At 34.6% G+C, this 22,094-nt stretch overlaps 2 protein-coding genes across 5 annotated transcripts in view; one reads left to right on the plus strand and one right to left on the minus strand.

Annotated features, from left to right (window-relative positions):
• Positions 1-22,094, minus strand: part of LOC148942750 (oxysterol-binding protein-related protein 11-like) — a 58,508-nt gene that overhangs the window by 28,633 nt on the left and 7,781 nt on the right. For all 4 annotated transcript variants that reach the window (XM_089102115.1, XM_089102114.1, XM_089102112.1 and 1 more), the window contains exon 2: positions 12,871-13,027. In XM_089102115.1, the coding sequence (XP_088958241.1) occupies positions 12,871-12,990 (120 nt within the window). In that variant the 5' untranslated portion in view covers positions 12,991-13,027. The remainder of the gene's footprint in view (positions 1-12,870; positions 13,028-22,094) is intronic.
• LOC148942751 (uncharacterized) lies at positions 16,805-17,230 on the plus strand. Its single transcript, XM_089102347.1, has one exon. It carries the CDS (start codon positions 16,805-16,807, stop codon positions 17,228-17,230), a length of 426 nt encoding a protein of 141 aa, XP_088958473.1.

Consider the following 22,094-nt stretch of genomic DNA (forward strand, 5'->3'; position numbering starts at 1 on the left):
CAAGAAAATGTAACTGTGACAAGGTAAACCATAAGCAAACACTACTGAAATATTCCAACTCTTGCTTTTCAACGAAATAAATTCAAAATGAGCTTTGAAAAATCAAGAAAATGTAACTGTGACAAGGTAAACCACGACCAAACACTACTGAAATAGTTCAACTCTTGCATTTCAAAGAAAGAAATTCAAAATGAACTTTGAAAAATCAAGAAAATGTAACTGTGACATGGTAAATCACGACCAAACACTTCTGAAATAATCCAACTCCTGCATTTCAACGAAAGAAATTCAAAATGAACTTTGAAAAATCAAGAGAATGTAACTGTGACAAGGTAAACCATAACAATACACTTCTGAAATAATCCAATTCTTTCATTTCAACGAAATAAATTCAAAATGAAATTTGAAAAAATCAAGAAAATGTAACTGTGACAAGGTAAACCATAACCAGACACTACTGAAATATTCCAACTCTTGCATTTCAACGAAAGAAATTCAAATGAACTTTGAAAAAATCAAGAAAATGTAACTGTGACAAGTTAAACCACAAGTAAACACTACTGAAATATTCCAACTCTTGCTTTTCAACTAAATAAATTCAAAATGAACTTTTAAAAATCAAGAAAATGTAACTTTGACAAGTTAAACCAGAACCACACACTACTGAAATATTCCAACTCTTGCATTTCAACGAAGGAAATTCTAAATGAACTTTGAAAAATCAAGAAAATGTAACTTTGACAAGTTAAACCACAACAACACACTACTGAAATATTCCAACTCTTGCATTTAAACGAAAGAAATTCAAAATGAACTTTTAAAAATCAAGAAAATGTAACTTTGACAAGTTAAACCACAACCAAACTCTACTGAAATATTCCAACTCTTGAATTTCAACGAAATAAATTCAAAATGAACTTTGAAAAATCAAGAAAATGTATCTGTGACAAGTTCAACCACTACCAAACACTACTGAAATATTCCAACTCATGCATTTCAATGAAAGAAATTCAAAATGAACTTTGGAAAATCATGAAAATGTAACTTTGACAATGTATACCATAACCATAAACTACTGAAATATTCCAACTCTTGCATTTCAACGAAAGAAATTCAAAATGAACTTTGAAAAATCATGAAAATGTAACTGTGACAAGGTAAACCACAACCAAACACTACTGAAATATTCCAACTCTTGCATTTCAATGAAAGAAATTCAAAATGAACTTTGAAAAATCAAGAAACTGTAACTGTGACAAGGTAAACCACAACCACACATTACTGAAATATTCCAACTCTTGCATTTCAATGTAAGAAATTCAAAATAAACATTGAAAAATCAAGAAAATGTAACTGTGACAAGGTAAACCACAACCAAACACTACTGAAATATTCCAACGCTTGCATTTCAACGAAAGAAATTCAAAATGAACATTGAAAAATCACGAACATGTAACTGTGACAAGGTATACCATAACCATACACTACTGAAATATTCCAACTCTTGCATTTCAATGAAAGAAATTCAAAATGAACTTTGAAAAATCAAGAAAATGTAACTGTGACAAGGTAAACCACAACCAAACACTACTGAAATATTCCAACTCTTGCATTTCAATGAAAGAAATTCAAAATGAACTTTGAAAAATCAAGAAAATGTAACTGTGACAAGGTAAACCACAATCAAACACTACTGAAATATTCCAACTCTTGCATTTCAACGAAAGAAATTCAAAATGAACTTTGAAAAATCAAGAAAATGTAAGTGTGACAAGGTAAACCACAACCAAACACTACTGAAATATTCCAACTCTTGCATTTCAACGAAAGAAATTCAAATGAACTTTAAAAAATCACGAAAATGTAACTGTGACAAGGTAAACCACGACCAAACACTACTGAAATACTCCAACTCTTGCATTTCAATGAAAGAAATTCGAAATGATCTTTGAAAAATCAAGAAAATGTAACTGTGACAAGGTAAACCATGACCAAACACTACTGAAATAGTCCAACTCTTGCATTTCAATGAAAGAAATTCAAAATGAACTTTGAAAAATCAAGAAAATGTAACTGTGACAAGGTAAACCACAACCAAACACTACTTAAATATTCCAACTCTTTAAATTCAAAGAAAGAAATTCAAAATGAACTTTGAAAAATCAAGAAAATGTAACTGTGACAGGGTAAACTACAATAACAAACTACTGAAATAGTCCAACTCTTGTATTTCAACGAAAGAAATTCAAAATGAACTTTGAAAAATCAAGAAAATGTAACTGTGACAATGGAAACCACAACCAAACACTTTTGAAATATTCCATCTCTTGCATTTCAATGAAAGAAATTCAAAATGAAATTTGAAAAATCAATAAAATTTAACTGTTAAAGTTTAACAAAAAAGAAAAAAAGACTTAAATATAAAAAAAATGTAATTAAAACGAAAGAAATTCAAATGAACTTTGAAAAATCATGAAAATGTAACTGTGACAAGGTAAACCTCAAGCAAACACTACTTAAATATTCCAACTCTTGCTTTTCAACGAAAGAAATTCAAAATGAACTTTGAAAAATCACGAAAATGTAACTGTGACAAGGTAAACCACAGTCAAACACTACTGAAATATTCCAACTCTTGCATTTCAATGAACGAAATTCAAAATAAACTTTGAAAAATCAAGAAAATGTAGCTTTGACAAGGTAAACCAGAACTAAACACTACTGAAATATTACAACTCTTGCATTTCGACGAAAGAAATTCAAAATGAAGTTTGAAAAATCAAGAAAATGTAACTGTGACAAGTTAAACCACAACCAAACGCTACTGAAATATTCCATCTCTTGCATTTCAACGAAAGAAATTCAAAATGAACTTTGAAAAATCAAGAAAATGTAAGTATGAAAAGGTAAACCACAAACAAACACTACTGAAATATTCCAACTCTTGCATTTCAACTAAAGAAATTCAAAATGAACTTTGAATAATCAAGAAAATGTAACTGTGACAAGGTAAACCACAACCAAACACTACTGACATATTTCAACTCTTGCATTTCAACGAAAGAAATTCAAAATGAACTTTGAAAAATCATGAAAATGTAGCTCTGACAAGGTAAACCACAACAAAACACTACTGAAATATTCCAACTCTTGCATTTCAACGAATGAAATTCAAAAAGAACTTTGAAGAATCAAGAAAATGTATCTGTGACAAGGTAAACCACAACCAAACACTACTGAAATATTCCAACTCTTGCATTTCAAAGAAAGAAATTCAAAATGAACTTTTAAAAATCAAGAAAATGTAACTGTGACAAGGTAAACCACAACATCACACTACTGAAATATTCCAACTCTTGCATTTCAATGAAAGAAATTCAAAATGAACTTTGAAAAATCAAGAAAATGTAACTGTGACAAGGTAAACCACAACCAAACACTACTGAAATATTCCAACTCTTGCATTTCAATGAAAGAAATTCAAAATAAACTTTGAAAAATCAGGAAAATGTAACTGTGACATGGTAAACCACAACCAAACACTAGTGAAATATTCCAACTCTTGCATTTCAATGAAAGAAATTCAAAATAAACTTTGAAAAATCAGTAAAATGTAACTGTGACATGGTAAACCACAACCAAACACTAGTGAAATATTCCAACTCTTGCATTTCAACGAAAGAAATTCAAAATGAACTTTGAAAAATTAAGTTAATGTAACTGTGACAAGGTAAACCACAACCAAACACTACTGAAATATTCCAACTCTTGCATTTCAACGAAATAAATTCAAATGAACTTTGAAAAATTAAGGGAATGTAATTGTGACAAGGTAAACCACAACCAAACACTTCTGAAATATTCCAACTCTTGCAATTCAATGTAAGAAATTCAAAATGAACATTGAAAAATCAAGAAAATGTAACTGTGACAAGGTAACCCGCACCCAAACACTTCAGAAATATTCCAACTCTTGCATTTCAATGAAGGAAATACAAAATTAAATTTGAAAAAGAAAGGGACTGTAACTGTGACAAGGTAAACCGCACCCACACACAAGTGAAATATTCCAACTCTTGCATTACAAAGAAAGAAATTCAAAATGTAATTTTAAAAATTAATGGAATGTAATTTTGAAAAGGTAAACCACGACCAAACACTACTGAAATATTCCAACTCGTTCATTTAAATGTAAGAAATTCAAAATGAACTTTGAAAAATCAGGAAAATGTAACTGTGACAAGGTGAACCGCAACCAAACACTAGTGAAATATTCCAACTCTTGCATTTCAACGAAAGAAATTAAAAATGAACTTTGATAAATTAAGTGAATGTAACTTTGACATTGTAAACCACAACCAAACACTACTGAAATATTCCAACTATTTAATTTCATCTAAAGAAATTCAAAATGAACTTTTAAAAATTAAGTTAATGTAACTGTGACAAGGTAAACCACAACAAAACACTACTGAAATATTCCAACTCTTGCATTTCAACGAAAGAAATTCAAAATGAACTTTGAAAAATCAAGAAAATGTAACTGTGACAAGGTAAACCACTACCAAACACTACTGAAATATTCCAACTCTTGCATTTCAATGAAAGAAATTCTAAATGAACTTTGAAAAATTAAGACAATGTAACTGTGACAAGGTAAACCTCAACCAAACACTACTGAAATATTCCAACTCTTGCATTTCAACGAAAGAAATTCAAAATGGACTATCAAAAATTAAGGTAATGTAACTGTGACAGGGTAAACTACAACATCACACTAGTGAAATATTCCAACTCTTGCATTTCAACGAAAGAAATTCAAAATGAACTTTGAAAAATTAAGGGACTGTAACTGTGACATGGTAAACTACAACATCACACTACTGAAATATTCCAACTCTTGCATTTCAACGAAAGAAATTCAAAATTAACTATGTAAAATATAGAAAATGTAACTGTGACATGGTATACCGCAACCAAACACTACTGAAATATTCCAACTCTTGCATTTCAACGAAAGAAATTCAAAATGGACTATCAAAAATTAAGGGAATGTAACTGTGACAGGGTAAACTACAACATCACACTAGTGAAATATTCCAACTCTTGCATTTCAACGAAAGAAATTCAAAATGAACTTTGAAAAATTAAGGGAATGTAACTGTGACATGGTAAACTACAACATCACACTACTGAAATATTCCAACTCTTGCATTTCAACGAAAGAAATTCAAAATGAACTTTGAAAAATCAAGAAAATGTAACTGTGACAAGGTAAACCACAACCAAACACTACTGAAATATTCCAACTCTTGCATTTCAATGAAAGAAATTCAAAATGAACTTTGAAAAAATCAGACCTTTGGAGGGGGGAGGGGCCGGGGGCAGGGGGTCGTTCTGTGTCTCAATGCACAAAAAAGTATAAAAAATGATGAGGGAATGGGGGGGGGAGGGGAGGGGAGGAGGAGGAGGAAGGAGGAGGTGGGAGGAGGAGGTAGAAGGAGGAGGGAGGAGGAGGAAGGAGGTGGGAGGAGGAGGAGGAGGAGGAGGAGGAGGAGGAGGAGGAGGAGGATGAGGAGGAGGAGGAGGAGGAGGTGGGAGGAGGAGGAGGGGGCCGGGGGAGGGCCTTTGGGGCACAGGGAGGGCCTTTGGGGCACAGGGAGGGCCTTTGGGTGTCTGGGTGACATTTGGGGACCGGTGGATGGCCTTTGGGACCCCGTTGGTCCTTTGGGAGCTCGATGGGCCTTTGGGGGGCCCGGGGATGGCCGTTGAGGGTCTGGGGTGGGCCTTTGGGGGTGCCGGTGGCCCTTTGGGAGCTTGGGGGACCTTTGAGTGTCCGGGGGGCAGTTGGGGGCCTGGGGGACATTGGGGGCCCGGGGGCGGGCCTTTGGGAGCCCGGTGGACCTTTGAGGACCGGGGGGCTTCCTTCGGGGTTGGGGTAGGAGGATTGGAACCCTTTGGGGTTGGGGTAGAGGACCTCACAACACTGTTCAAATGGAACTTGTGTATTATAACGACCACAGAGTTTCACCATTAAATTCTCTTCTAAAATCTCTTCAAAAATATTCTTTTAAAATGTCTCTATCTGTTTCGCCGAAATAGTTCCATTACCTGTCTAAAACGGTTTCGCCCAAATAATCCCTAAACGCAAATTCAGCGTGTTCCTTTGTTATTGGCATCTCTGTGCTAACGCATTTCAAATTAATAGGAAACCTTCTCGCACGCTAAAACAATTCATCGCTAAGATGTTTCTTGCCTAATTGTTTCCATGGCCTTTGGTTATTAATATCCTTTGGAGTTCGACCAGTAGAACTGTTCCCGAGGCAAAGACATTAATGACCTGGATCTATTCCTGGAGAAATGTTTCTAGGCGAAAATTTTTAAAGTCTGACAGATGATGTCATTGATTGATTGATCTGTCAAGAAAGGGAAATTAATTTGTTGTTTCTAAGGGGAATTATTGATTCACGATAGGTGAATTGAGGTCGACAGCACAGGTGTTCTGACTCGTGACAGCACCACGTGGTTTATGGCATGCACTTGTCCAAAAACAACAATAATAAATAAATCCCTCAGGCCTAAAGATTAAAGAAGCCTTAATGTTTCTTAATTCTCCCTTTCGTGAATCAATAATTTCCCCGCCGATTATGTAAATCAATTTCTCAGGTTAAGCTAACCAAACAACAATGAAGCCATGTTTGTTTCTTAATTCCCCCATCGTGAATCAATAATTTCCCCTAGCGATTATGTAAATCACAGATTAAAGAAGCCTTAATGTTTCTTAATTCTCCCCTTCGTGAATCAATAATTTCCCCTAGCGATTATGTAAATCACAGATTAAAGAAGCCATGTTTTTTTCTTAATTTCCCCTTCGTGAATCAACAATTTCCCCTTCGATTACACAATCAATTTCTCGGAAATTCACTTCCCCTTCGATTACGCAATCAATTTCTCGGAAATTCACTTCCCCCTCGAGTCCTAGATCAATAACATTGTTCCCTTTAGAATTCAATGCGCATGTGCAACCTTCGCCCCGGAGTTATTACACATAGAAACATCAAATAAATCGACCTTGGAAAAAGAGGTCATTGACCCCATTAACCACGTGTTCTCCCTAATGACTCTATGCCCATATATGGTGTACTGATCGGAGATACGTTCTTTTGATAACCGAATTTTGTACTGATCGGAGTCGGACCCCCTCCTCTACTGGTAACCCCTGGATTCCCAATCCCAGTGCAATAACAAGCTGAGTCGAAGCTGTGTAATTTCAGGCAAGCGATACAAAACGAGTCAAATCCTGAATCAGTCTGAGAACAAAGAAACTCCAAGCGGAAGACGAAATCGGTACAAGAAAAGTCCTGACTAGGGGCAGAAACTACTCAAGTCTTGAATTGATTCAAAAATATATAAAGAAGTATACATTCTTGCAGCACTCGGAAACAATACGACACTTTTCGGCAAAAAAAAAAAAAAAAAAAAAAAAATCCAAACCTAATTTCCCACCCATTTAAAAGTTTGTATATATCCCTTACTCCCAAATTCAAAAATTCTTCCAGCAACCTTGGTTCCTTCATTACAAAATTTTTCACAATCGCATTGCATTATATAAAACCAATTTTATAAGTATTCTGGTATTGAACCTTTAAAAACTTGGCGAAACTATTTGCTAAGGCTGAAGTGCCCAAGCGCTGAGGAAGGTGAAAACAATCTGGTAACGCACTAACTCTGCGTGGACGCTACAATAAAAAAAAACAAATTAAACTAATCCACGTAAAAACTTGGAAATTTATGTAGAGTTATTTGGAACCAAGAGAATAGATACAGGCTAAGTAAATTCAACAAAAACAAACTAAAAAAATTTAATAATTATGTTATGATAAAAGTGTACTAAGGACCGTAAGCCTTTAACTTGGTTTCCTGACGAGGAGCAGGGAATTGATGGGGGCGACACCTTCTATCTTATCTAGGACTGTTTTGAAAACCAATTTTATTTAAATGAGCACTACTTGTAATTAGGTTTCCAATAAATATGATATTAAGACAAACAAAAAGTAAACGAAATACAAATGTTTCTTCAAATAAAAATAAAGATTATTAAAACTTAAACTGAAGATCAAACTTATAATGAACAGTAAAACTAATAATGAACAGAAATTATTGTGTATATGAGGGAGTGTCTGCTCCCCTCCCTCAGTCCCCTGCTCTTAATGCTAAACTTTGACTCTTTTCTGCAATGCTTCAGGAAGGAATGTTGTAAAACAAGAAGAATATCATAAAAAGTTCCATTGTTTAAACAAAATACATAGAAAATTTGTGTATGTGTTTATTTATTTGGGTTTTCTTCAATTGATACTATTTTGAGTTCAAAGGTTTTGAAGAACACTTGGTAAATGAAATAGCTGCAATTAATATATTTATTACATTCTAAAATAATTTTAGTAAATACCTAGTAAATCTTCAGAGATAAGAGTGGGGGGGGGGGGGGGGGGTTAGGTCATCCTTAAATCTATGATAATGTCTGCTTGTTTTCGGGATTAATATTATTCGTTACTTTCATTTAAGGGAAACAGGCTTTTGCCAGCTCATTTTCAGTTTCAATGTTGCTATTTACTTACGTTTAAAGCAAATCATATTTATATTCTTTAAATAAAAAGTTGTAAAACACGAAGATTCATCGAAAAGCATATGTGTATTCTGTCATTCTTGATAAATTATTCAGTTGGACAACCTGGGAGAAATAATTGAAACTTAAATTAAAAGTTTAACAAGAATCTAAGTATTGAACAACACGAAATGAAAAAAAATTATTATAATAATGATTCATCAGCCAATAGGCGATGCAATAAACTTTATAATTGCAATTATAATGGAATAGAACTTGTGAAGAAATTTCAGGAAAGATTTAGACCATATATTTTTCGACTGCTAGACTCTTTAAGACTGTTAATTTAAATATTAATGACAAACAGAAGAGACCGAGTAAGCATTAATGGGGATTAGTACAATAATTTAAGTGCAGTAAAACACATTGAACATCATAATTAATATTGAAATTTGCTAACTAAAACACATAAAACCATGAACTTGAACATTGAAAACTAAAACTTGCAAGTTGGAACATAGGTGGAGAAAAGAACATCAGAGGCAGCGCAATAGCGCTGCCTAAGTAAAGAACGATATTGGAACAATGTATTATTTTTGGTTTTATTATCTTTTAGACCACGGCACTTCGTATCGAAGGAGTTGTCGTACAAACTTCGAAAAGGGCTTATTCGATTGGAAATTAGAAGGACTTGTGCCCTTTTTAATAATCGAAAGTGATTGAAGGACAACTAACACCCCGATCACGCCCACCATTTCTCCAAACATATCCAATCAAAATTTGAGATAGCCATTTTGTTCAACGTAGTTGACAGGCCTGGAAATTATGTCTTTGAGGATGAAAACGCCCTCACAGCCCTCAGAGCAAGGGTTGTAAGTTATGCCCTGGGGGCATATAAGGTGTTTATAGAAAGCGTTGTCGTAGAAACTTCAAAAAGGGCTCACTCGATCAGTAATTCAAAGGGCTAGTGCCTTTTTTCATAGTCAAAAGTGATTGGAGGGCACCCAATCCCCCTCTCACGCCCACCATTTCCCCAGACACATCCAATCAAAATTTTGAGATTGGCATTTTGTTCGACGGATTTCAAAAATCCAGAAATTATGGTTTTGAGTATGAAACTTCCCCAATAGCCCTCAGGGCAAAGGTTGTAAGTTACGCCTTGGGGGTATATAAGGTTCTTATAGAAAGCGTTGTCCCAAAAACTTCAAAAAGGGCTCATTCGATTGGAAACTGAAAGGACTAGTGCCCTTTTTTATAGTCAAAAGTGATAGGAGGGTAACTAACCCCCCTCTTACACCCACCATTTCCCCAAACACATATATAAAAAACACATATATAAAAAGGGTGATCATATATGCTTTGGAGGGGGCTCATTAAATTGGTAATCATAAGTTCTAGTGCCCTTTTTAAGAGTCAAAGTGATCAGAGCGCAGCTACCCTCCCCTCCCCAGACACCCACACACAAACACGTCTTTTTTTTCTGAGTTGTCTCCAATAGATATTTTGAGAAATTCTTTTCATTTAAAATTGTCCAAATATCATATAACAAGGCTTTTGAGGCTGATGCAAACCATCATAGCCTGAGGGTTAGTGTTGTAAGTTATGCCCCATGGTTATTTAAGGTTCTTATGGAAGGGATGGTTGTATAAGCTTTAGAGGTTGCTCATTTGGTTGAAATTGCAAGTTCTAGTTACATTTTAAGAGTCAATTGTGATGGAGGGCAAGTAGTACCCCCCCCCCACTTAACTACCCCTCTTTTCACCAAATGCATCTGATTGAAATTATTCGGTGGCAATTTTGTTTAAAATTGTCCAAAGAACATATAACAATGCTTCCAGGGTTGGCACAGCCCCAAAGAGCCCTGGGGCAAAGGCTTTAAGTTATGCCCTGTAGGCATATAAGGTTTTTATGGAATGGTGGTCTCATTAAATTCAGATGGGTCTCATTTGATTTTAAATTGAAAGTTACAGTGCCCTTTTTAAGAGTCAAATTGATTTGAGAGTACCCCCCCCCCCCCCCCGCCAATCATTTCCCATAACAAATATCCAAACAAAGTCTTGAGACTTCATTTTTTTTAGCATTGTTGAAAGGTTCAGTAATTAAGATTAGCAATAGTTGTAGTAGCAGCAGTAGCATTAGTAGCAGTGTGCAAATAGCACCTTTTTTCAACATCCCCTTCAACACACGTTGAAATTTCTAACTTAATACAATCAACCGGCCATGAAGCATTGGTGATACGTCCTCTTGACAACCTATATGGACATAGAGTGTTTCGATTTATTTCAATACAGATAAAATATTGCCCAAAATTTTCACCTTAATACCCTTAGGTTTATTAGTTCTAGTAGTAGCACCAGTAAACATAGTAGCAGTAGTTGTAAGAGTAGAAGCAATATTATTATGATGCAAATATTGTCTTTTTGCTAGTTTAAAATCCCCCACAAGAGGCCTTGTAAGTTTCAATTTCACGCACGAAACTGTTCCTAGGATATTGCTAATATGCCCTTTTGACAACCTGCACACGAATGGCGGGTTTTCATTCGTACAACAGAAATATTCTTTGAAAATTTCACCTTCATAGGTTGTTGATTTTGAGCTAGCCAGAAGACACTGTGTGCATTTATTTAATGCTGTTTCTACGATTACTGGATTACGATACTAATTGCATTAAGCTGAAACTTTCAGAGAACGTTTAGGAAGAGTTTCGATTAAACGAAAAACCTATATGCATACAGGGTATAAAAAGGCATAAAAGCAGTATAGGGCATATAAGGACAAAGGCAGTGATGCTCTATCATAGCCAGTAATAGCATTGTTATTTTAAAGGAGCTAATTTGATTGAAAATTAAAAGTTATAGTGCCCTCTTAAGAGTCAAAATTGATTGGAGGGCAATCAGCCCTCCTCTTTAGCTCATAATTTTCCAGACACTTCCAATCAAAATTTCAAGACAGCTATTTTGTTCAGAATAGCTGAATGGTCTAGTAACTATTTCTCTAGGGTCATTGGGTAGGTCAGCCCCCACAGTTATGTAATTTGCCCATTGCCCATGCTTAAAAACTAAATGTTGCTTTAAAATTAAACCAAAACACACTGTTTGTATGCTGACTGATAATAAGACATCTCAGCAATATAACAAGAACGACTTAGGATATTAAGTTCAAATTTTCGGGGCTACTTCTATTACTACTTCTGCTGTTAAAATTTTACTAAATCAAAAGAGTGTAATTGTATCCAGACTGTGAAAGAGCATATATATAATTTTTTGAGAATAGTATTAACTTTTATTTATCAGGTAAGCTAGAGGATTTATATTACTTAATTAAACACTACTATTTTTGTCATGATTTTCAAGAGAGTTTTATGTTGTTAAAAATTGCTGAAAAGTTTCTCCAGCATATAAATAGCAGGCCAAACTATAAATTCTTAAAAGAAAGCCGGAAAGATTCAAGCTATTATTTTCTTTTTTTCCTGAAAAAGACCATGTCAAAATAAAACGAACAAAAATTAATTAAAAAAACTTTTTCCACGAAATAAGTTATTCAACAAAAAGTGAAGAACTCCATTAAACCAAAAATGAACAAAAATATAATCAAATAATGTACCAAGCATACAACTACCATAAATCAGTGTCAATAAATAAAAGAAACCCAAAACGGACAGAAATTAAAATAAATTTTAACTTGTTTTGAGTTTGACAGAGTCAAACTCAAAACGAGCAGAAATTAATGTGAGATCGGGTCTAAACCCCAATGGGTTCTAAAAGCACGAATACAATATGTACTATATTCAGATTAATTCTTTTAAAAGTTCACTTCTTGGGTATAATCTCGAAGCATTAAAAATGAATTGAAATTTTAATTAAGGAATATCAGTATATATATATTATACTGACAATGCAAATTCATTTAAATTTTTCTTAGAAAAGTACAAATTATATTCTGGCTTTCAGAAATAATAGGGGTTTTGAACCCTACTCATATTAATTTCTGCTCGTTTTGAGTTTGACTCTGTTATTTATTTTAATTTCTGTTAATGGAGCTTAATGGAGTTCTTTACTTTTTTTTGAAAAACTTATTTTGCGGAAAAAGTTTTTTTTAATTAATGTCATTAAAGAGGGTAAAAGAACACACACACAAAAAACATTGCTTTTCACATTGTCAATCCAGTATTTTCATTCCATGGGCAAAGGAAAATTCTTTTTGGTCATATAGAAAGCTTAATTCCACACAAAAAGTTTTAACAAGAAACGATTTGTTATACTGACAAGATAGTATTCTAAAACGCCAGTCCATGGATCCAGGACGAACCATCTATTTTGCCAGCCTTTCATAACATTGGTAAACTTCAAAAGTTGACCTTCATGGTGCTTAAGGTGCTCTTCCATATTACACTGCGACTGTTCCAAAGAGTTCCTGACTTTTCTAGAATTAATTTTAGAAAATGCTTTACAAAAAATCTAAGAAAAGTAAAGAGCAATATTTGAACCAAAACGAGAAGAAATAAAGTCATTTAAAAATAACAGAAACTAAACTGAGCATAAAGACGACAGATATTGCTATGAATGAACAGGTGAATTCTAGGAAAATTAGAGGTAAAAATGAACAATTAAGTCAGATTTAGAACAAACAGAAATTACCACAAATCAGAGCATGTTTACTATTTGAAATGAACACTAGTCATTGGTAAATTTGGAAGCAAAGTGTTAAGTTTGTTTAAGCAATATTTTGAATCAGCAAATTAATACTTGATTCAACAATTGGTTTTCTATACATTTGAAAAGAAAACCTGTAAAAGAAAGAACAAACTAAATTTTTCGGGCTATTTGTAACCTAAATAATAATAGCTTATTTGATAACCCATCGTACAAAAAAAAAAAAAAAAAAAAAAAAAAAAAAAAAAAAAAAAAAAAAACTAAATAATATAACCGTGATAGTACAGAAGATCAAATATGGTTCAGCTTCAAAAGACGCTTATTATATACAAAGAATTATCTTTCTACATTTATAACAGAGTCAGCTAAGCTGAATTTTCTATGAAGATAAGAGTTGCAAGTCCATGGGGGGAAACATAGAAGATATTTTGCGAAACAAAAGAAAACTGAACGTAGTTCTGCCTTATCTGTTTTAGTAAACACTTTCCACAATGGTGCTATGTATCAACAATGTGGTAGAGCAACAGAGTTTAAAAGCTTCAAAAGAAGAGGGCGGTTGAAAAGTAGCTTTTTTGTCAAGAAAGAAGCATACAATAGCCCTACTCGGCATTTGATGTAAGCTATAAGGAGTTGTCTTGTGTGCTTTATTGAGGAGCCAATGGGGAGACAAAGGTAAGTAATGTGATCAACTGGATTGATCCTGCTATCCCCGAGATGAATATCTGCAGGCAGTGCATGCTTCTGGTTGAAGTGTACAACTTTTGGCTTTTCAACACTGACTTTAAGACCAAGTTTTGCATACCCAGAGTGTTGCAATGTGAAAACGTCGCTAACAAGCTGGATAATGCAACTTAACTTCAAAATGTCGTAAGTAATTTCTGATTTCTGTGGTAGACAGGAGGGGGGGGGGCTTCACTCATTTGGTCATAGTGATTCATGTTTGTTTTGGATTTCATTTATTGATTCATAGTAATTTCTGTTAGTTATAAATATGAATCATTATTTGAATTTAATTCTCTTTGTTTAGGTTTTAGTTTGACTCTTTATTTGAAAATAAAATCTGGACAACATTTTTTAATTAATTTCTGTTTGTTTTTAACAGACATAGCCTTATTTTTTGTTTATATGTACATTTATAAAGATTTCTTACTTTTTCTGCATAAGAACAAAAATGTTGGACAGTAATTTATCTTTTGGACAAATTCTGAATATTCGGTCAAAATGTTTGATCAACAGTAGTTTCCCCTGGTCCTAATTAAAGGGCTAGGGGGAATCTGATGTAAATAAAAGCATGTTGGGCCAAAACGGACCCATTATGATATTGGAAATGACAATTTTTGAAGAATAAAATTGTTTTGATTTTTGACATCAGAAAATAGGTGCAACATTTTTCTGTGTCCGTCATTTGGGCTAATCTACCATCTGACATGGCATACTGTGTGTATGTTCAAAAGTGACTTGTGCTTGAAATATGCTTTATATCAGTTTTGGTTAGATGAAAGCTACAAAATCTCCAAGAAATAACAAAGTTCATGCTACAGTAGTTTGGGTTCACTAACAATGCAAACTGGTGATTTACTGAACATAAATCCAAATACAATATATGTTGCCAGGTTTTAATAACAGTATATCTGCATTATCTTAGGAATGGCTTGGGGGATCAAGTTGGAACTTTCAGGGAGTGTTGGAGGGTGGGAGCAAATAAACTTTAGCTTTTTATGGTGGTTAAAAGGTTTTGTCCTTAATCAGCTTGAAAAATTTGGTATTCCAAGCCCCTTATGGACTAGAATTTGGTCCCAGTGAAGTAGTAACATGAAAAAAAAAATAAAAATATGTGTACCCAGGTTTCCAAAATAGCTTATCTTGGTTACACTTTGAGGATTGAGTTAAAACTTCCAGGGGGTGTTGGAAGTCAAATAGACCTCAAGCTTCAAGTTGGAGGGAGGGCACAGAGGTGAATCAAAGGCACTCTGTGTATCTAGTTTACTAAAATGACATGCCTAGAATATTTTGGGGAGATCAAGTTTTAGATTTTTGGACTGTTGGGGGAAGAGGAAAGGAGATTCCAAGTCCTGTGTTTAGAGGGAGGGAATGAGGAGGGAAATTGTGTGTCTTCAATATGGCTAATAGTTTTTTGCATTGTAAGCTCCATTGGAAATTTGAATAATCAAAGCAAAACAGGAACTTAGGATTTCAAAGTATAGAAGCACACAGGTTATATTTTGAGAATGACTTGGAGATCAGTTTGAAACTTCCAAGGAGAGTTGTGTGGCCAAATAGACTTCAAATTTGGAATTTGAAAGATGTGACTGAGGTAATAAAAAAACAATATGCATATATATTATCAAAATAGCATATCTGCACCAGAAGTTTGATAGTAACAATATTAAAATTTATTGGTTAAACTTGATATCTTGAGTATGTACACTGCCACCAGTTTTTGCTGTAGCATGTCTCCTTCTGGAGAGCTGCTATTTTGCAAATTGACCTGTCTTATAGTAGTTTTCAGAATTTTGTAACATTTCCTTGAGGGAAGTCAGAATGCTACACTGATATCAAGGTCCTTTTAAGGGTTCAAAATAAAATTTATAATTGTAACAATTGGTTTATTTGGAAGGGGCATCAAAAGGCAGACTGAGTGGTATTTTAATCTTTAGCTAGCATACTAGTAAAACTGACAAATATTTCCCAGCCCATTTTCCCTAAGGCCCAAATGTAACCCTAGACTTTGAACAAGGAAGTTACATATAAGTCTAAAAACACTTCTCTTGGGCACCTTTCATGATGCAGATCCATATTCTCCTCAAAGTTTTGCTTTTATAGATAGAGTTGGTCCAAGTTTTTTAAAGGTCAGGATTCAGAGCCTAAAGCATGGGTAAGATTCTAGTTTAGGTTCTTTTTGCTATCTTGGAAAGCAGCAGAGTTAGGTGAATGAAACTTTTAAGGGTAAATTTGCAGAAAATCAGGTCTTCAGAAGGAGACAGGCTACAACAAAGAGGCATTTCTAGATTAATATTTTTATCACCCCATCACAAGTGCAATAAGTGGCAACTTATCACAAGTGCAATTAGTGACAATTCATAGCCAGCCCCTCTTCAATATTGCTCTAGGTTATATACAAAACTAACAAAAAAATAGAAATGGTTTTATTAGATTCCTTATTTTATGCTTCTTTCTTTCTACACCTTTTTCTTTTGGGAGCTGGTTTACTTTAATTGGCTCCTAATTTTATCATGTATTAAATTTAATATGCAATAGATTTAGGAGCCAATAGAAATAAACTTGCTTCCAAAAGAAATAGAAAATTAGCAGCACAAAGAGCAAAAAAGAAATTATTCCAATTTTTAATCAATCCAGCTAGCTTGAAGAAATAATTCTTTTGCTTTGTCAGTCTTGGCCGAACCTATGTAAGGTGAGGAAGCCTAGACTTTGTAAAAAAAAAAAATTATGGCTAGGCCCTATAGTTAAGAAAATTTGGTTTATCAATGCCATTTTTTTAGTTACCTTTTTCTCTTTTTTATTTTTTGGCTATATATTTTATTTCCCAATGACAGTTGTTGAATATATAGACAAAATAATTGCGTTGATCCTAAAATCAACTTCATATGAGGACCGCCTCAAGCAACTTAAGCTACCTACCCTCGTCTACAGACGCATGCGTAGCGATATGATGCTGACTAACAAACTTCGAGAAGAAAACTCTACCATCTTTAGCAGCAGTCATAGCACAAGCCATCATTACACAAGAAGACACTCCAAGAAGCTGCCAAAGTTAAGCTCCCAATCGCGAACCCGTCAAATGTACTTCTCAAGAAGAGTAATCAACCATTGGAATCAATTGAAAGACTCAACTGTCAGCGCTCCCTCCATCCAGTCTTTCAAATGCCACCTTGACAAGGAGTGGGAGAAGAGGCAGTGGAGGTTCAATTGGGAGTCGTCAACTCAAGAGCATTACAGGTCTGGAGGACCTTAAAGCTCTCAAATGGATTAAGGTAAGGTAATTGATTGTACTACCATATTTCAAAAATGTTCTCATTATCTCTCTTGTTTTATATGATGGAAAGGCAGTGTGGTCATTATTTACAACTTTAACCATAAAAAAAGAGTATAAAATCAGGAATCTAAAAATGCTTCTCTGTTGTCCTAGCATGTCTCCTTCTGGAGAGCTCCTATTTTGCAGCTTTGCCCTTTCAGGAATACCTTCAGAGCCTTGATTATATCCTGGAAAGATATTTTAACATGCCTAAATATATTCCTTCTCCCTCCAAAGAGCACTGACCTTTCATAATCTTTATTACAAAAGTGAAACCTTGCAAAATAGGTCTTCCCTGCACATTAGGAAAAGTATTCTCAGCCATACACCTTTGCTAAATCCCAATTTTTTAGGATTTTTAGCTTTAGGAGAAACATTTGATATGACGTAAAATTTTGTTGAAATGACAAGAACTTCATTTTCAAAAACTAAAGCCAATGTAAATGAGATAGAAATATTAAAATTGAGGTGAACAAATTTGATAAGCATACAGTTTTCAACATAATTTAGCTAGGATGGAAGTGAATAAATCATAGCAAAACTGCAGCACTTCTGAGGGGTTTCTGGTTCTTTGTAAAAATTTCTACAAATTTGTTTTCATAATAAAATTTACCTATTAAGACTGGTAAACATTGAGCAGCTCAAATTATTGTTCCACAAATAAAGTGAACATGCCACTCAATGCCTTTTTTACGCTCATTCCAAATAAAATAATTACTTTTGGTGCAAATGAACTTTACCCCCACCCCAATATATACCAGTTCAGGGTATAAATTTGCACATTAGGGGGGGGGGGAGGTAAAGTTTATTTGCAAATGAATGTAAATTTGGATTCAGGATGTAATTCTGACTATAGAGGTAGGTTTGAACTTTACCCCCCCCCACCCCACCGAATATGCAAATATATACCCTGAATTGGTATATATAGGGGTGGAGATAAAGTTCATTTGCACCAAAAGTGATTATTATATTCAGAAAGAGTATAAAAATTCATCAAGTGGTTATGTTAATTGTTAAGATGAGACACAGGCTATTCAGCCCAACTCAGCATCAAGAAGCTACTGGAGCAAATGCTTCCATTGGGTTATGTCTTCTGTGAGTGGTCAAAGAAACTCTAGCCATGTCTTGTCCCAGTTTTGACCATGGTTTTGGAATTCCCCAAGCAGTTTGACACCCTTTCTGATGACATTATGCCAAGATTTCATCTGGCCACCTGTTTTTTTCTTCCATGGGGAAGTGGGGGCTGCTAGTAGTACCTAGCATATTAGGGTCTCTTCTGGGTGCCTAATTATATGACCTAGCCACTTGAGACATTTTTTTCTGGATCATATGCTGTATGTTGTTAATAGCCTGTAGACATTGTTGGTCAAAAGTGTTAAGCTGATACTCTTTCTCCACCTTGAGGGGCCAGGCCTCAAATCCATATAGCAAAATCAAATGCATAAATGCTGAGTAGATCCTGAGCTTTGTCACAAGGTTGATCTTCCTTCTAGTTCAAAGTGGTTTGCAAAGCTGGCCAAAGTTTAACCAAGCTTTGCCATCCTGCCGTGAATCTCACTAGTGGCTCTGCCTTTAGCATCTATTAATGACCCTAGGTATTTGAACTCTTCCATCCTCTCAATAGGTTCTCCACTGATGTATAAAGAACTGTTTTCTTTGGTTGAAAGGGATTTTGTTTTAGGGATACTGATCATAAATCATGTCTCACTAGCGATTTTTGCTACTCTTTCTATCATATTTTGTGCTTTCTGAGTAGAGTCTGCAAGTAGAGTATTCACTTAGATAAGATATTTATTTCAAAAAATGACAATCACAAGCCCCAAAGGGCCGAATTCACATTTCAGAGTCATAAAAAAAATAAAAATAAAAACAGCACAACAACTAAAAAACTGGCTAAACAATGCCACAAACAACAATATCAGAAAAGCAAAGCCATTCATTAGTCAAAAAAAAGCAGCAAAATGTAAGAGAGTTAAAAAGGTAAAAACTAAAAAAGAGTGAGGTTAAAATTAACATTAAAAAGGTTTAAAAGAGAACATATAAACAAGGGGGAGGGAACAAAAGAACCAAATTGACACAAGCTTGGGTATCACCAGTTCAAAAAAAAGAAGGAAAACTAGCAGTTTATTTCATCAGTAATGAAGGGGACAAAGTTTTTTTTTTATACCTGGAGATTAAGCTACCGGATGGGGGACAAGATAGGGATGGGTTCAGAAACAGTACATGGCAGGCGGTGTCTGGATGGGGAGTGTCTTTTGGGGAAAATGTTTTCCGTGCAAAGGTTTATTATTGTATTTTTTGCAAAACGGAGGCACAGCATTCCTCTCCTGTGCTCAAGAGTTTCCAGCTTGGCCTTTTAGAAGGAATGAGTATGGTACTTGGCCTTAGCTTCTTTAAAAATTATTCTTATGGCTCTTTTTTGAATAGATTCAATTTTTTCTGATTCATCACGGGAGATGCCAGGATGCCAAACTGGACAAGCATATTCAAGATGCAGGCAGACAAAGGAAGTATAGATCTTTAAAGAATGGGATGGGGGGGGGGGCGTTAAATTTATTCAAGAGCTTAAGGAGAGATATGGATGGATTAGCTCTATGGACAATATATTTCATGTGGATATCCCAATTTAAATTAGAGGAAATTGTAACCCCAAGTAATTTAAAGGAAGACACAGAAATATCTGGGGGGATAGGGTTGAGGAACAGGAGTGAGGTTTTAAGGAAACAAATTGGCATTATCATAAATTTAGAGGGGTGTACACTCATGTCTAGCTCCACAATGTCATCTGCCATATCACTGAGAATACTCATAGGGTTACTTACTAAGTTTCAATAGCAGGTTTCAACAACCATTAGGTGATCCACAAATTTCCACCTGTTGGGAAATTCCTTAGCAATGCTATTTATCATAACAGAAAAAAGGAGGGGACCTAGGAGAGTATTTTGGGGTACTCCATTGTGTATAGGAAGGGGACTGGAATAATGAATTTTGGTATTTGACAACCTGTGATCTAGCCTATTTGATTAAAAGGAGGCAACCAATTTAACCAGGAAATAATCAATATTGATATCAGTTACAAGTTTCTCAAATAAAATATTGTGGTAACAAAGGTAACAAAGTCAAATGCTTTTTGAAGGTCAATGGAAATTAAATTTAGCCAGCAATTAGGTTTTTTGAGAATTTTCCCAATTGAGTCAATAAGAAAAACAAGGTAACGGAAAGCAGAGGTGGATTTCATGTTCCCAAATTGTCTCAGGTCAGTAAGAGGTAAAATTTTCTCTTTTAGCCAATCTGCAAGGAATCTTTCATATAGTTTAGAAAATATGGGAGTGAGTGAAATAGAAAGAACACCCTCAAAACCAGGTTTTCTGTCTTTCTTTTTCAAGGGAGTTATGAAACTCAGTTTCTAAATCTGTGGATATTGGCCTCAGTTATCTCATTGAAAATAACAGACAAGGGCTTTGAGAGAAAGTCACTGAAAGCAATAATAAGAGGAAATGGGATATCTATAGGGCAGACAGTTATTTTTTTTTTAATCCCAATTCTTCTTTTGATCTCAGATGGAGATATGGAGGGGAAAACTGGTGGGAGAACATCAGTAGATAATTGATAAGACAATGCTGGAAGGCTCTAGACGATGGAAGCAAGGAACCTACTAAGATTATTAGCAGTAACTTCAGGGGATTCAGGTAGGTTGAAGTCTAGCTGGTCTAGACTCCTACCACACAACTTTTTTATCTCAGAATACCAATTTTTTGGCGTATTGGTAAACAATTTTTTGATCTTATTCTTGTAGTGGGATTGGACAGATTTACGTATTTCCTTTTTAATTGCTTTTCTTAGTTTATTAGCTTCATCCAGTTTACCATTTCTGAAAAGATACATTTTTTTCCTAATTAGCACTTTTATGGGTAGGGGTTAATGAATGGTTTGTCACTGGAGTAGTTTTTGAATCCTTTTTTCTGGGAAAGAAATTAGAAATTTATCATTTAGCTTTGTGTGAAAGGTAGGAATTTTTTCATCAAGATCATACAAATTATAAATATCAGCATTTTGAAGGGGGCAGAAATAGTCATAAATTACTGAGAATGTATGCTTCAAATTAAAAGAGGGGAGGAGGGAAAAATTATAACTCCTACCCAATGGAGGCAAAGCTGGGGGCAACTGTAAAAATTGTCCAGATTAGTTAGAATGACATCTAGAGAGGTATTTCCCCTAGTTGTTGGTATTTGAACTATTTGCTCAACTTTTAGAGCAGAGCAAATTGAATTCATTGGCATCACCAACCAGAAAGTCTGGCATTTGTGTACATAGAGATACCAAAATCAGCACTGGTCTGCAACTGCTGGAGAAATTTGTGTTTTCATCAATATTTTGGTTGGGCAAGTAATAGAAGACAGCTATTGCAATGATATTATAGGGAAGGGGGAGTACTTCAGGTCTAATACTTAGCCAAATTTGGAACAGGATTAATTTTTGGGAAAAGGTTGCATTTAGTAAAAAACATGACACCACCTCTGTTTTTTCAAGTGGGTGATCCAAAGGACGAAGCTTAATAAATTCTGAATAATTTGACAAACAAAGAGAACTTTGATCATGAGACTGTACATCTGTAACAGCTATAATGTCAATTTGATTCACTAATTTTCTCAATGATCACACTGCCTTTTCTATGCTGAAAAGGCATAAATTGTAAAAATTGTCCAGATTAGTTAGAATGACATCTAGAGAGGTATTTCCCCTAGTTGTTGGTATTTGAACTATTTGCTCAACTTTTAGAGCAGAGCAAATTGAATTCATTGGC

The sequence above is a fragment of the Artemia sp. Qi Xiang Cuo genome, chromosome 16, assembly GCF_049724085.1.
Source record: "Artemia sp. Qi Xiang Cuo chromosome 16, ASM4972408v1, whole genome shotgun sequence".
Lineage (NCBI taxonomy): Eukaryota > Metazoa > Arthropoda > Branchiopoda > Anostraca > Artemiidae > Artemia > Artemia sp. Qi Xiang Cuo.